Here is a 13596-nt window from a genome sequence, read left to right on the forward strand (position 1 = left end):
GGATGGGGCTTAGCAGCAGAGGCCATGGTCGACACCCTTTTTCAAAGGACGGCACTGTTTATTTGGGAAACAAATCTAAATAAATGGAGTTAAGGGAATAGTGGCATCTGCAAGAAAGCCTAATGCAAATTGGACAGGATTCCATAAAAGAGGAAGGATGACTCCCAAATGTTGATATAAATAGAAAGCACCAGGCTTGAGGGCAACGCGGCACAGAGGCTGCAGCTTTTAAAATATAGGGATGCGTGAAAATCCCAAATGTGCCTTTTGAGCTGTTGCAACAAAGGAGATGTATGAGGAGGAACTGTGCTGACATCAGTGCAAAGAAACAAGACCAACTATTTCAGGAGGCGTGAAGTTAGGCCTTGGGGTTTAGCTGGCAGATGCAAGCTAACAAGTGGCATGTTATGCCATACAGTAAAAGAATAGGAATGTACCTGGCATGGCTTCTAGAAGGATCTACAGCAGTGGTTCTCAACCATACTAATGCTGTGACTCTTTGATACAGTTCCTCATGCTGTGGTGACCCCCAATCACAAAACTAATATTTTTAATTAGATATTTTCTTCATTTACATTTCAAATGGTATCCCCAAAGCCTCCTATACCCTCCCCCTGCCCTGCTCCCCAACCTACCCACTCTTGCTTCCTGGCCCTGGCATTCCCCTGTACGAGGGCATATGATTTTTGCAGACCAAGGGCCTCTCCTCCCATTGATGGCCGACTAGGCCATCCCCTGCTACATATGCAACTAGAGACGTAGCGCTGGGGTATTGGTTAGTTCATATTGTTGTTCCTCCTATAGGATTATAGACCCCTTCAGCTCCTTGGGTGCTTTCTCTAGCTCCTTCATTAGGGGTCCTGTGTTCCCTAATGACTGTGAGCATCCACTTCTGTATTTGCCAGGCATTGGCACACACTCACAAGAGAGAGCTATGTCAGGGTCCTGTCAGCAAAATCTTTCTGGCATATGCAATAGTGTCTGCGTTTGGTGGCTGTATATGGGATGGATCCCCTGGTGTGGCAGTCTCTGGATGGTCTTTCCTTCCGTCTCAGCTCTGAACTTTGTTTCTGTAACTCCTTCCATGGGTATTTTGTTCCCCATTCTAAGAAGGAGCAAAGTATCCACACTTTGGTCTTCCTTCTTCTTGAGTTTCATGTGTTTTGCAAATTGTATCTTGGATATTCTAAGTTTTTGGACTAATATCTGCTTATCAGTGAGTGTATACTATGTGTGTTATTTTGTGATTGGATTACCTCACTCAGGATGATAGCCTCCAGATCCATCCATTTGCCTAAGAATTTCATGAATTCATTATTTTTAATAGCTGAATAGTACTCCATTGTGTAAATGTACTGCATTTTCTGGATCCATTCCTCCTTTGAGGGACAGCTGGGTTCTTTCCAGCTTCTGGCTATTATAAATAAGGATGCTATGAACATACTGGAGCATGTGTTCTTATTACAAGTTGGAACATCTTCTGGGTATATGCCCAGGAGAGGAATTGCTGGATCTTCAGGTAGTACTATGTCTAATTTTCTGAGGAACCATTAGACTGATTTCCAGAGTGGTTGGTTGTACCAGCTTGCAATCCCACCAAAAATGGAGGAGTGTCCCTCTTTCTTCACATCCTCGCCAACATCTGCTGTCATCTGAATTTTTGATCTTAGCCATACTGACTGGTATGAGGTGGAATCTCAGGGTTGTTTTGATTTGCATTTCCATGATGATTAAGGATGCTGAACATTTTTTCAGGTGCTTCTCAGCCATTCAGTATGCCTCAGTTAATTAAGAATTCCTTGTTTAGCTCTGTACCCCATTTTAAAATAGGGTTATTTGGTTTTCTGGAGTCCATCTTCTTGAGTTCTTTATATATATTGGAAATTAGTTCCCTATCTGATTTAAGATTGGTAAAGATCCTTTCCCAAAATTTTTTGTTTTGTTTTGTTTTTTTGTTTTTTGTTTTTCAAGACAGAGTTTCTCTGTGTAGTCATGGCTGTCCTGGAACTCACTCTGTAGACCAGGCTGGCTTCGAACTCAGAAAATCTCCTGCCTCTGCCTCCCAAGTGCTGGGATTAAAGGAATGAGCCACCACTGCCCGGCTGCCTTTTTGTCTTATTTACAGTGTCTTTTGCCTTACAGAAGCTATGTAATTTTTTTTATCCCATTTGTCAATTCTTGATCTTACAGCACAAGCCATTGGTGTTCTGTTCAGGCATTTTTCCCCTGTGCCCATATCTTTGAGGCTTTTCCCCACTTTCTCCTCTATAAGTTTCAGGGTCTCTGGTTTTATATGCAGTTCCTTGATCCACTTAGATTTGACCTTAGTACAAGGAGATAAGAATGGATCAATTTGCATTCTTCTACATGATAACCACCAATTGTGTCAGCACCATTGTTGAAAATGCTGTCTGTTTTCCACTGGATGGTTTTAGCTTCCTTGTCAAAGATCTAGTGACCATAAGTGTGTGGGTTCATTTCTGGGTCTTTAATTCTATTCCATTGGTCCACCTGTCTGTCGCTGTACCAGTACCATGCAGTTTTTAATCACAATTGCTCCATAGTACAGCTTTAGGTCAGGCATGGTGATTCCACCAGAGACAAAACTGTTTTTGTTGCCACTTCATTTACTGTAACTTTGCTCTGGTGATGAACTTTATTGTAGATATCTGATACACAGCCCCAGTGGAATCAGGACTCACAGGCTGAGAACCACTGGTCTACAGAGAAGGACTGGTTTGGGGTAGGTGAAAAGAGATAATGAACACTGACAGGCTGATAGTGAGACAGAGGTGATAAACAGAGTATATGGGGAAGTGAAGACTGGACCAGGAGAGTCAGCACTGACAAAACAGAATACTCCAGGAAAGATCCACAGAGACAACTGTAAATGGTGGACCAGCAGAAAAGTCTTGGAAATGAAGGCAACGAGAGAGATGGACAGAGCTGAGTCTAGTGGAATGGGGGGTAGGGCTGCTGACCAAAACAAAATCCTCACCAATTAGTACACTGAGCCCTACAAGGCTATTCCCCAAGCTTCTAGACCAAGAGACAAGGAATATGCCACACAGATAAATTCAAGACTCCAAACAGTCTGAGCTTGTTAGTAGCAGTAGTTAGAAAATGGTGTAGTCATCCTTTGGAAATCTGTGTAGCCATCATTTCCAAAAGAACATTCTCAACCCAGTGAGTGTCTCAGAGGCATGTGCAGACATGTTGCTACCAATTCGCCTTTTGTACGTCTTTTCTAAAGAAGCTACTAGGAGTGTGCTCCATCAAAATGAAGCAGGAAATCAAAGAAAGAGATGGAATACAGGAAACTACTCAAGACAGAACAGGAGATGGACAGGGTTGATCACCAGACAGAGCTCTTCTAGGGAGCTATATGTACAAGATACCCAGGGATCTAAGGATGTGAGAATCACACAGCTGAGACTTGAAGCAGGTTTGGTGAAGGTTATGTAATAACGGAACAAATTGCTGAGCCGAGTTCCCGGCAGTCCTGACAGGAAACATGGGGAACTGAGCAGGGCACAGAGGTTCACTTGCCATCTCTTTTCCAGTGCTACTGCTTTGTCTTAAGCATGAGACTTTTTTAAAATTTGTTTTGTTGGTGTGTGTGTGTCTGTGTGTGTCTCTGTGTGTGTCTGTGTGTCTGTGTACATGAATGATTATGGGAACATGTGTGCATACATGTAATGTAATGTCAAAGGGCAAATTTGCAGTTCTCTCCTTCTACCCTGTATCTAGGAGATACACACAACCCAAATGTCATAAAAATGATAAATTCTCCTGAAACTTCAGACAATAAGAACTTGGGTAAATGTGGCTCAAACACCAAGCCTAGTGAGACACACTATAAGTGATATACTGTGATGATTTGTTATGGGTGATATTTATGTATTACTCTCATTCTAATCCATCAACAACCATGGGCAGTAGCTGTTTTTAATCCATGCTTTCCACTGAGAGCAGTGAAGCTGAGGGCAGTTAAGTGCCTTGCCCAAAGGCATACTATCATATGGTAGATCAAGTGTATTCAGAATGGAAGTTTGGGTAGGTACTCTCAGGCTGAAACTTTGTCAGGACAAAACTGCACCATTTGCTATTTTAATAGATTTTAAACTTGCCATTCAAAAACATTTATTGAGGAATATAAAGGGCTAGATATTGGGCCAGACAATGGAGAAGCAATGGTTAGCCCAGCAAATGAATTACTGTCCTCAGAAACTTCCTAAGAAAAACATAAGCTACTTTAGAAAACAAAACACCCACTCAAGAATTAAATTTAAAACAAAAATCCAGTAACTATTTGTTGTAACCAAAAAAACATTTGGGAATCTGGAAGTGATAGCAGAAAAGGTCTGTCTGAGGAGACATCTGAGCTGAGAGGCACTTCAAATTCTCAGATGTTTAGCTAACTTAAATTACAGCTGCTAATATCCCTCCCCTCAAGGACTAAGGATCTATATGTAAACAGAGGTGGGAATATTCTAAGAGCCAGGGGTGGTTGACAACTTCAAGGGATCAGCATTTTCTAGACTCAACAGTGCAGATGCACATATGAACTCACAGAGACTGCCTTAGCACACACAAGACCAGGAACAGCTCAAGACGGATAAAATCCCAACCCAGAGGAGGTGAAGTGAGCACAGTCCTGCTCCTTGCCAAGCCCACAAAACTAAGAAAGTCCCCATGATCTGGAGTAGTTGGCCAATACAAATTAGAGGCCATATTTTGTTTTGTTTTGTTTTGTTTTGTGTGTGTTTATGAGTTTTTTTGGGTAGGGGTTATTTTGCTTTTAAGAGAAAGAACATGAAGTTGGGTGGGGAAGGAGTTAGGGGAGGGTAAAGAATATGAAAAAAAATTATATAAAATTCTCAAGAAATAAGTAAAAACATCAAAAACAGAATTTATCAGATACATGCTAAATTGTACTCCTTCCTTTACTGTCTGTGCCCAAGGCAATCTGGCTCTTTTCTAATGTCCTTACTTCAATCACAGTTGACACTGCAGAAAGAGGCCTGGAATTATTTTCTAGTAAATGCTTTTTGAGGAACACCAAAGGTGCCAGAGAGACTGCACATAGTTTAGGGCGCTCCATGAATTGATGTCTGTGAAGACTGAAAGAAGGCAAGCTGGACAGAAGAAAATGGACTCTGGATCGTAATAAAGGATCAATCAGCTAGAATAAAGTTCTCAAGCTGAGATGGCCTTTTGAATCTGTCCAGAAGAAGAAAGGGACACCAGATTTTTTCCTCCAAACCAACTAGTCACTAGAAAGTCACCTGTTCCAAGACCACGGATAGGCAAAGTTACTTTCCTCAACCAATGGCAGCCCCGGAGGGATGAGAGTTGAGAGCTTTCACCAGTCACCAGTCCTTGCAGCTGGGAATAGGGGCAAGGTATGGGAGGGCTTCTATTATCTCCTTAGCTCCTAAACTATGAGCTCCTTGAGGCTAGAGGAGAGTGGTTTAGAGTAGTATATCTCATTGCCCAAGCCCCACTCAAATACTTGCTTTTGAATTCACAGGGAACAGAAAGTTGTGAAAATCTCCATTTGAACTGAACTTGTGAAGACCACGGGCAAAGAGAAAACAAGCTCCAAGAAAACAAAGACTGGAGCCGGGCTTCTGAGAGCTGGTGCCAGGCTGCATCGGCCCGGAAAAGAACATATATTTGCAGATGTTAAAAGCAAAAACATCTAAGCTAGGAAAGCACTGAGCTCCTCACTGCTAGTTCTGTGGTTTGCACTGGAAGGTGAAACAGATCTGCACACATGAGCCAGGGTATCCATGCCCCTGCTTGTCACCCTCACCCAAGACAGAATGCTACCTGGCACAGAAGAGAGAGTAGGGCAGAGGGCCACCATCTGAAAACAGTGGGAAACACTCCCTTCATCTGCAAGGCCTCTCGGAGGGACTCACTGTGGAAATGCTCGTTTTAATTTTGCTTTACTCTGACTACTCATGGAAAGCAGAGTGGGATTTTCTCCTCTATTGGGTGACAGTGAAGGTCAAAGAGCTTCCACTCAGGCTGATGGGGTTTTTATTACAGAAAGGGTTTCTTGACATTGCTTAGCACCAGGATCCCAACATGTACACCCTCTTATTTCCATGGTACCAGTAACTGAAAGCCTCCAAACTCTGGTTCAGCTTCTTCTCACACTTCAACAGCCACTTGACCCTCTTCAGAATGCTTTGCTGTAGATAGTGGTGCTAATGGCCTAATAACAGAAAATAGCCCTTGCTAATACAAGTAAGCAGATAACCAGAAGAAAAACCACAATTCTCTGACGAGGAAGAAATGGTCCTTTCTGGGAGATATCTCTTTAATCTTTGGCGATGTTTTAGAATAGTTCTACCATTAGATATTGTGTAAAATCAGCAGAAAATAGATGGAAAGAATGTTAAATTAAGCATAGATTCTTAAAGAGCTAAATGTCTGAGGAAACAGAAAATGTGAGGTTTTTTTTTTTCTTAAAATTTACTTTGAAATTGAAAGGACTCAGACCATAGAATATCTAAACCAAGTAATAGGTTTTTTTTTTTTTTTTGTTGGAATGTCAATGTTTAAGACGGAAAACAAACTGAATGAGACGTTACTGTAAGGAAAAGCGAGGCGAGTGGTGGAGGGATCACATTTAAGAATGAGGCTTAGGGCAGTAGCATGCATTAATGCTGACACGTGTGTTCAGCAGGACATGTCAACACACATCACTCACATGTGTGTTCAGCAGAAAAGGCATTTGGAAAATAGCTCTTCATTTAGTTTACTGCTTCAATTAGAAAGACCTATACCCATAGACTCTGGGCATCCTGTGCTGTGAGAGAATGTTTAAAGATCCCCCAGAACTGGCCTGCTGTTCACAACCAAGCCTCACTGTTCTCCTGTGGACTATAAGCAAGGTCATAGAATTGTAACATCAGAGAAGGTTACCCTGTGACTATAGAAGGGTAAGGCAAGACAAACAGAAAACAGAACACTGAGAACACTACATAATCATGTCTGAACACAGACAAAATAAATATTCCCTTACCCAAAACAGTGTCGCTATTACTTTTCAAATTCAGTCAAAATTTAAACCATACTGTGTTGGATTTCTTGACAAGAATTAGTAGTATACCTAATCATTGAACAGACTTTAAAACTAGTCCAGAGGAAAATTTTTTTGTTTATTTATTTTTTTGTTTTGTTTTGTTTTACATTCTCCCAAATATTACAAATCCAAAGTAGTTCCCCATGGTATGTATGTATGTTTGTATGTGTGTGTGTGTGTGTGTGTGTGTGTGTGTGTATTTTCCCTTGTTGACTTGAATCAATAGATCTTTTTAAAATGTTTAAAAGGTAGATATAGTCCTGAGGGATCTTACTGAAAAACCACTGAGACTTAGCTATTTTCTCTCCATGATGAGTTCCTGGGACTCCTCAGGTCAGCTGGTGACTCTGGAGTGACAGGCTTGTAGTCATGGCATGGTACATGTGCAGAGGGAACTAACCAGCTAGAAATAAAATTGGAATGTGAGCACCAGTGCAGCTTTCACAAGGATCTTGGATTTTTGGTCCTTCTTACATTTGCCAACAGTTCCACTGCAATCCAAAGCTTCAGACGGGCCCTTCTACTTCACAGACTGTAAACTAGTAGAATGAAAGAGAGGGTGACAGCACACCAAGATATTTCTAGTGCCTCCAACTTATCACAAGCAAGAACACACATATGACTTCAATGCCCACCACTGCAGTTGTCCTTTTCTTCTTCCTCCTCCTCCTCCTCCTCCTCTTTTTCTTCCTCCTCCTCCCCCTCTTCACCCCCATGGTGCATCATCACAATCTTCATACCCATTGCACCAGCCACCATGTTTGGGTGTTTTATTTATCTCTGTAGCAGCTTCTGTGTTCTGCGCACATGCTCCGTTTCCCTCGGTGTAAGTGCAGAGATGGTGTGGCAGCATTTTGCAGATGCGGGAACTGAGGCAATGACTAGCCACTGAGGACCAAGGGCTGGATGCTGCACTTTAGGCCCATGCTCGTAGCTACTTTAGCCCACCTTGCTAGTGTGTTAATTAAGGGAATGAAAATGCCTGCTGCCTGTACACTGAAGAAAAGTTTCTAGAAACTTCTCAGGCTCTTACTCCCAAGGTGGTTCTATTCCTCTTGAAGACTTTAAAGTTTTAGAGAATTTGAGAAATTTCTTTCATCACAGTTATGCCCTGAATTGACAGACTATTAGAATGATTAGCAGAAATGTTTTCAAGTAGAAAGTATGTTCTCTGAAATTCATAACCTAAAATGTACCTCTCATCAATTAACAAAAAGGAAACAACAAAATCTCATGAATTTGGAAGCTAACTTGGGCAGGTTTTCTGGGAACTCAGCAGAGGTGAGGCACATGTGAAGGATCAGGGAAGATGGAGAATTTAATCAGCCATGCCTGCTGCTTGCATGTAGCTTAAGAGTCTGCCCCGAGAACAGTGGGGTTCAGAGGGTTTATGTGGGGATGGGAATAAGGAGACCGTAAGGAAGGGGTACAGCAGGGACAGCTAGCACAAAGGGTGTGTGAAGACACAAAACACGAATAAATCTCCATGGGAAGCATGTGCCACATCTTTAAAAAAATAAATAAAACTGTAAACAATCAAGATTTGGAAACTTTCTTCGCCACAGAGTAAGTCAGCAATCACAATACATGCCTTCCCTCCAACAGAAACATGTGAGACCATAACCAAATGCAATCTCCCTGCCATGGCCACTGTCTATGTTTCTTTTCTTATTGCTGTGATCCAAAGCTCTGACAAAAGACACTCCTAAATAAATAAATAAATAAATAAAAGCTTTATTATGGCTCACAGTTCCACCGCAAAGAATGAAGATGGCAGGGGCTTGGAGCAGCTGACACATCATGTGCACAGTAAGGGTGACGCAGAGAAGGCTGAAGGCATGCTGCTGCCTCCCTCCATCTCAACAGCGAGCAGGATCCCAGCCAGGAAATGGTGCGGCCCACAGTGGGCAGGTCTTTCTACCTCAAGTAATGTAATTAAAGGCATGCTTAGAGGGCCTCCCGGAATGTTCTAGGTTTGTCATGTAGACAACGCTAGCCACCACAGTCACAAAGACAGGAGTGATAATGAGCTTCTTCAGCATCAGAACACTATAGGGTGAGGACGGTGTGCTTCTAATTTACATGGATGGAATGACACTTCAGAGAAAAAAAGATAGGCAGCAGTGCTTGGATAACCTTGTAATAGTCCTGAATTTATCCCTAAGTAACACTCCTTTATAGGGAAAGACTGGATGCTCAGTGACCGAGGCCTGCTCTGGAAGCCATGCTGAGAGTGAGCCGAGGCTCTACCACTTCCTTACTAGCTGTGGGAACTTTACCCTCTCAAGGCACAATTCCTCACCTGTGAATAAGGAGGACAAAAGAGCTCCCTTCCCAAGCTCCCACAAGGAGTAACTGGCAGGACACAATCGGAAGCACTTAGTAGATAGCAAGTGTTAGAAAGCAGGCCTTGTGGGAGAGCAGTCAATTCCCTAGCACTCTTGAGTAGCAACAGTGGCAGTTGGTGACATTCAGCCCAGTATTTACAAAGTCTAGCTTCAAAACTACAATCCACCCATCTACCCTCCCTCCTCTCTTCCTCCTTCCCTCCCTCCCTCCCTCCTTCCTGGAAACAGAGAACTCATTCCCCTTTCCCTCCACTACCTTATCAGATAACTTAGCTCCTTGCTGTTTTAAGGACTGGAGAAGAAGTGTCCAGAACTCTACTGCTTAAAGGCAAGGTTTATCTTTGTACACACCAAACTGGTTCCAGCTTGGTCAGGAAGGCAGCAATGGAAAGACTCACTCAAGTTAGAAATATTTTTAAGATTCTACGTTTCTTTGTGAAGAAAAGTTCCAGGAAGCATCTGAATGTGTATGTGAATCATTTACAGGGGGAAATTATGTAAAACGGGCTCTAATTATGAACACGTGTTGCCAGGCAAAGTTGTTTGGATGGAGGCATTATAGCTTTATCACTTAGGTTCCTGGAGTCAAGCTGATATTCCATCACTTAACATCTTTTCCTATGCCTATATTTTCTGATGCAGTATGTTACATGCTACAGTCCTAGTCTCCAAGCACAAGGCACACAACTAATCTTTCCAATGTATGGAATCCACCTCTGAAACAGCTCTCATCATGGCTTTTCATTCCTATCCAGCATTTTATGAAGTCATTATTTTAAAAGACAACTTTTATAACTTGGAAAACTGCTATACACAATAAAACTCACTAAAAATCACCATCTATATAGCTGTATCAAAGTTATTGCAATTATAAAACTGTATTTTTGAATTTTAATAATATTAACTCATTTTAAGCCATTATTATAGATATCAGATGTAATACAGATATTATAGATATGGGTCTAACTGAAGTTCACTTTTCTTTATGTGTTCGTGTATCTGTGACATCTCCAGATAAATTTTAATAGGGAAACTTAAGCATATGTTCTTAGAGGGATAAAATATGTCATTCTACATAGCACTCAGTACTGGGTCCAGCATGGGAGAAAAATTAAATAAATGTTTGTTGAGTTAAATCATAAGCAGTTAATGGAAAGTAACTCTGATTTTTCATATAAAAATACACTAACTCAAGTAGTGACTTCTGATAGTAGAAGATCAAATGAAAAGTCTCAATATCTACAGGAAATTAATGCACGGATCTTATATTAATTTTCTATTAAAGTGAAGGTGAATTATACTTGCTTCTTGAAGAGAAGATAACACTCTAAGATTTACCATTCAGTTTTAGGTGAAACACATTTATCTTCTAACACAAGTGCCTATTTCCCCAAGATAGGAGACACACTCTGTAAAAGCACCAGTACTGAACAGTCCCAGGCAACCAAAGGAACGCATGTTATATATGCAGTCCTGTGGTCAGGGTAAGTGTCTACAAAGACACATGTGTTAAAGACTTAGCTTCTACTTTGGCGTTCCTGGTAGGTAGAGTCTGTGAAAGTGGAACCTAGTGAGCACAAGTAGGGTGACTGAGGACATAACCTTCAAGTGGATGTTGGGATCTTGATCACTTTGAGATGGCAAAATCATGTCAGAATGTCAAAAGATTACACACCCCTCGCTAGGAGACACTGAAGGAACAAATGTGGACTACAAGAGAAAACACCACGCAACACAAGAAACACAAAACACAAGAGTGAGTCTTGTGCACTTGGAATAGAAAGCAAACACCTCCAAGTTCTGTTCCTGAACTGAGCCATCTGTGTGGGAGTGCTGGCCTCGTGTGAATGCCATCACGTCTGGGAAGCTGGAAATGGCAATAGCCATAACAGGCAATAATCAAATTTTAAAACAAGTTTGCAACTCACCATTCTCCATGTTTTCATTAAAGATGAGGCTACTTAGTCAAGGCAGTTAAAGTTCAGAGAAAAAAAAATTCATTACTCCTATAAGTGTTATTTAAGTTTGTTTGTTTGTTTGAATCTTATAAGCACTTAACATAAGCACTGTAAAACCAGGCAGACTCACAAAAATAACCTCGTCCTTGAAGGCTAATTCTTCTCATGAGTCTATGCTTCACAGGGTAAGTTTGGGAGTCCCTCACAGTCCTGCTAGAGCCCAGTCGTTCTGGTCTCAGGACTTCTTCAAATGTGTAGCTGCAGTGCATCTGCAGATTCCGGAAGCATGGCTCCTCACTGAAATGTGCCTTCTCTTAGAACAACTCACTGCTTCATTTCTCCATGTCTCCCCTTGGCTCTCATAGGACCCTTCTAGATAGAGCAGCTTAAGGCAATTCCCTACATTTTGGTTCACTGACACCAAGTGAAGCCCACAGGCAGCCATGTTCAACTTGGCAGTCCAGAGGAACAATACCATCCCCAAACTTTTACATTTCAAGTCACCCATTAGAACGGTCTGTTCTGATAGGATTATATTATAATAAGTCATGTGACTATTCCCAACAAAGTCACAACAAAGGGAGCTTTGAGGGTATCCTGGAGTTACTCTGGTAAAAGCAGTCAGATTTTAACAAAATATAATCAACTGTATACTGGTGAAGCCACAAACTGAAGACAACAGTCAGCTATGGGTATTGGCACAAGGCAGTCACAAAAACAGGTTGTGTTAAACTGGGATCTATGTGTAGCTAGCTTGGCAGATAAAGTTAAAATAAATACAAAGACTCTGAACTAGGACTAAAATAGGTCCGAAACTTCTCCCTCCCAAAGCTCTTGAAAAAGCAACAATGACGACATACTGTAAGTTTGGTTAATTAATTCCAAGTTTTCTTCAGCAAGCTCTGTGCTCTCATCCTACATTGCATGCCATCTGGCTGAGGGGAGAATGTAGCGCTCGCTCACACACTGTGTCCTAACTCTCAGAACAAGGGTGTCTTCTTCAAAATCAGAAAGATGCTAGCCAAACCAGAGGGGGCTAAGGACCTGATTTGAAATCAAGTCATACCACCACCCCGCTGCCATCTCCTGCATTAACGAAGCAGCTCTTCACAGTTGCCAATAAAGACAAAGGGCCTAACAGGAGCTGCTCTTGCCAATCATTCAGATGGTGGATTTTTCTACACAGGGAGGTGAAAAGCTTGCTCTCTTACCTCTAAGTGTGTCCGCCGCTCAGCAACTACCCGCTCGTCTTTGTTTCCAAACAGCTTCTTTGGGGGGAATTCAAGAGCAGCGAGCTGGAATGCAGATTTCACGAGATATATTAAGGCCATACCAATGAACTTTTGCCTATTTTTAATTAAACTTTTATTTAGTATCCCTATTATGGAGTGAAGAGAGAAGCTTAAAATTTAAAGGTGGTAGGTCTTTCCCTGGGCTGCCATCAACATTGAAGAGATTAGGCAATTTTGGATTAGATTCCTCAGTATCAAGTGAGAAAACGTGTGTGCGTGTATGTGTGTATGTGTGTGTGTGTGTGTGTGTGTGTGATTTTGAACAATACATTCTAAATATCAGATTCCATGTCATGTAGCATTTTCCATAAAACAGACAAGCCCTAAATGACACTAGCCCGGGTGCCTGTGGGATGCAGCTGAGGCCTAACCCACTAGTGAGTGTGTATATGTGTTACTTTTGCTTTTCTGAAATCGTGTCTTACCCTAAAGCTTACGCTGGCCTACAGTTAAGTATACAGTTCAGGCTGCTCTTGAACTCAAGTGATCCTCTAACGCAGCCTCGTGGGGGAACGGGGCAATTTTTGTCAGGAGCCCTCATACTATTTATTTATTTATTTATATTTTGATTCTGCTATGTAATGTAAGCACTAAGCCCATACAATTATTACTTTTCAATGGAGATGAGAATTTGAAAACTATCTATAAACTGCTTCATCACTTTGTAAACTATTTCTTAGACAATTACTAAGGTCCACTAAAAAGTCCACATGATTTTCTTTTAGGTTAGTGTACATGAAGATTAGCAAGGGAAAGGGGGCCTCTCATTAAATCCATCACACTTCCTACAAAATGAAGGTTTGCAATTAGTTCTCTAGCTGTGTCTTAAAAGCCCATAGTCATCTTTTTTAATCTTCTTCTTCTTGAAGGCATACAGATCATAATAAGGTAAGTCTTAT

General features: G+C 41.5%; 1 protein-coding gene across 4 annotated transcripts in view; it reads right to left on the reverse strand.

The window, feature by feature from the left end:
• Nucleotides 1-13596, reverse strand: part of Kif16b (kinesin family member 16B) — a 283270-nt gene that overhangs the window by 17472 nt on the left and 252202 nt on the right. For all 4 annotated transcript variants that reach the window (XM_006498819.4, XM_006498818.4, NM_001081133.2 and 1 more), the window contains one exon: nt 12617-12700. In XM_006498819.4, the coding sequence (XP_006498882.1) occupies nt 12617-12700 (84 nt within the window). The remainder of the gene's footprint in view (nt 1-12616; nt 12701-13596) is intronic.

The sequence above is a fragment of the Mus musculus genome, chromosome 2, assembly GCF_000001635.26.
Source record: "Mus musculus strain C57BL/6J chromosome 2, GRCm38.p6 C57BL/6J".
Taxonomy (NCBI): Eukaryota; Metazoa; Chordata; class Mammalia; order Rodentia; family Muridae; genus Mus; species Mus musculus.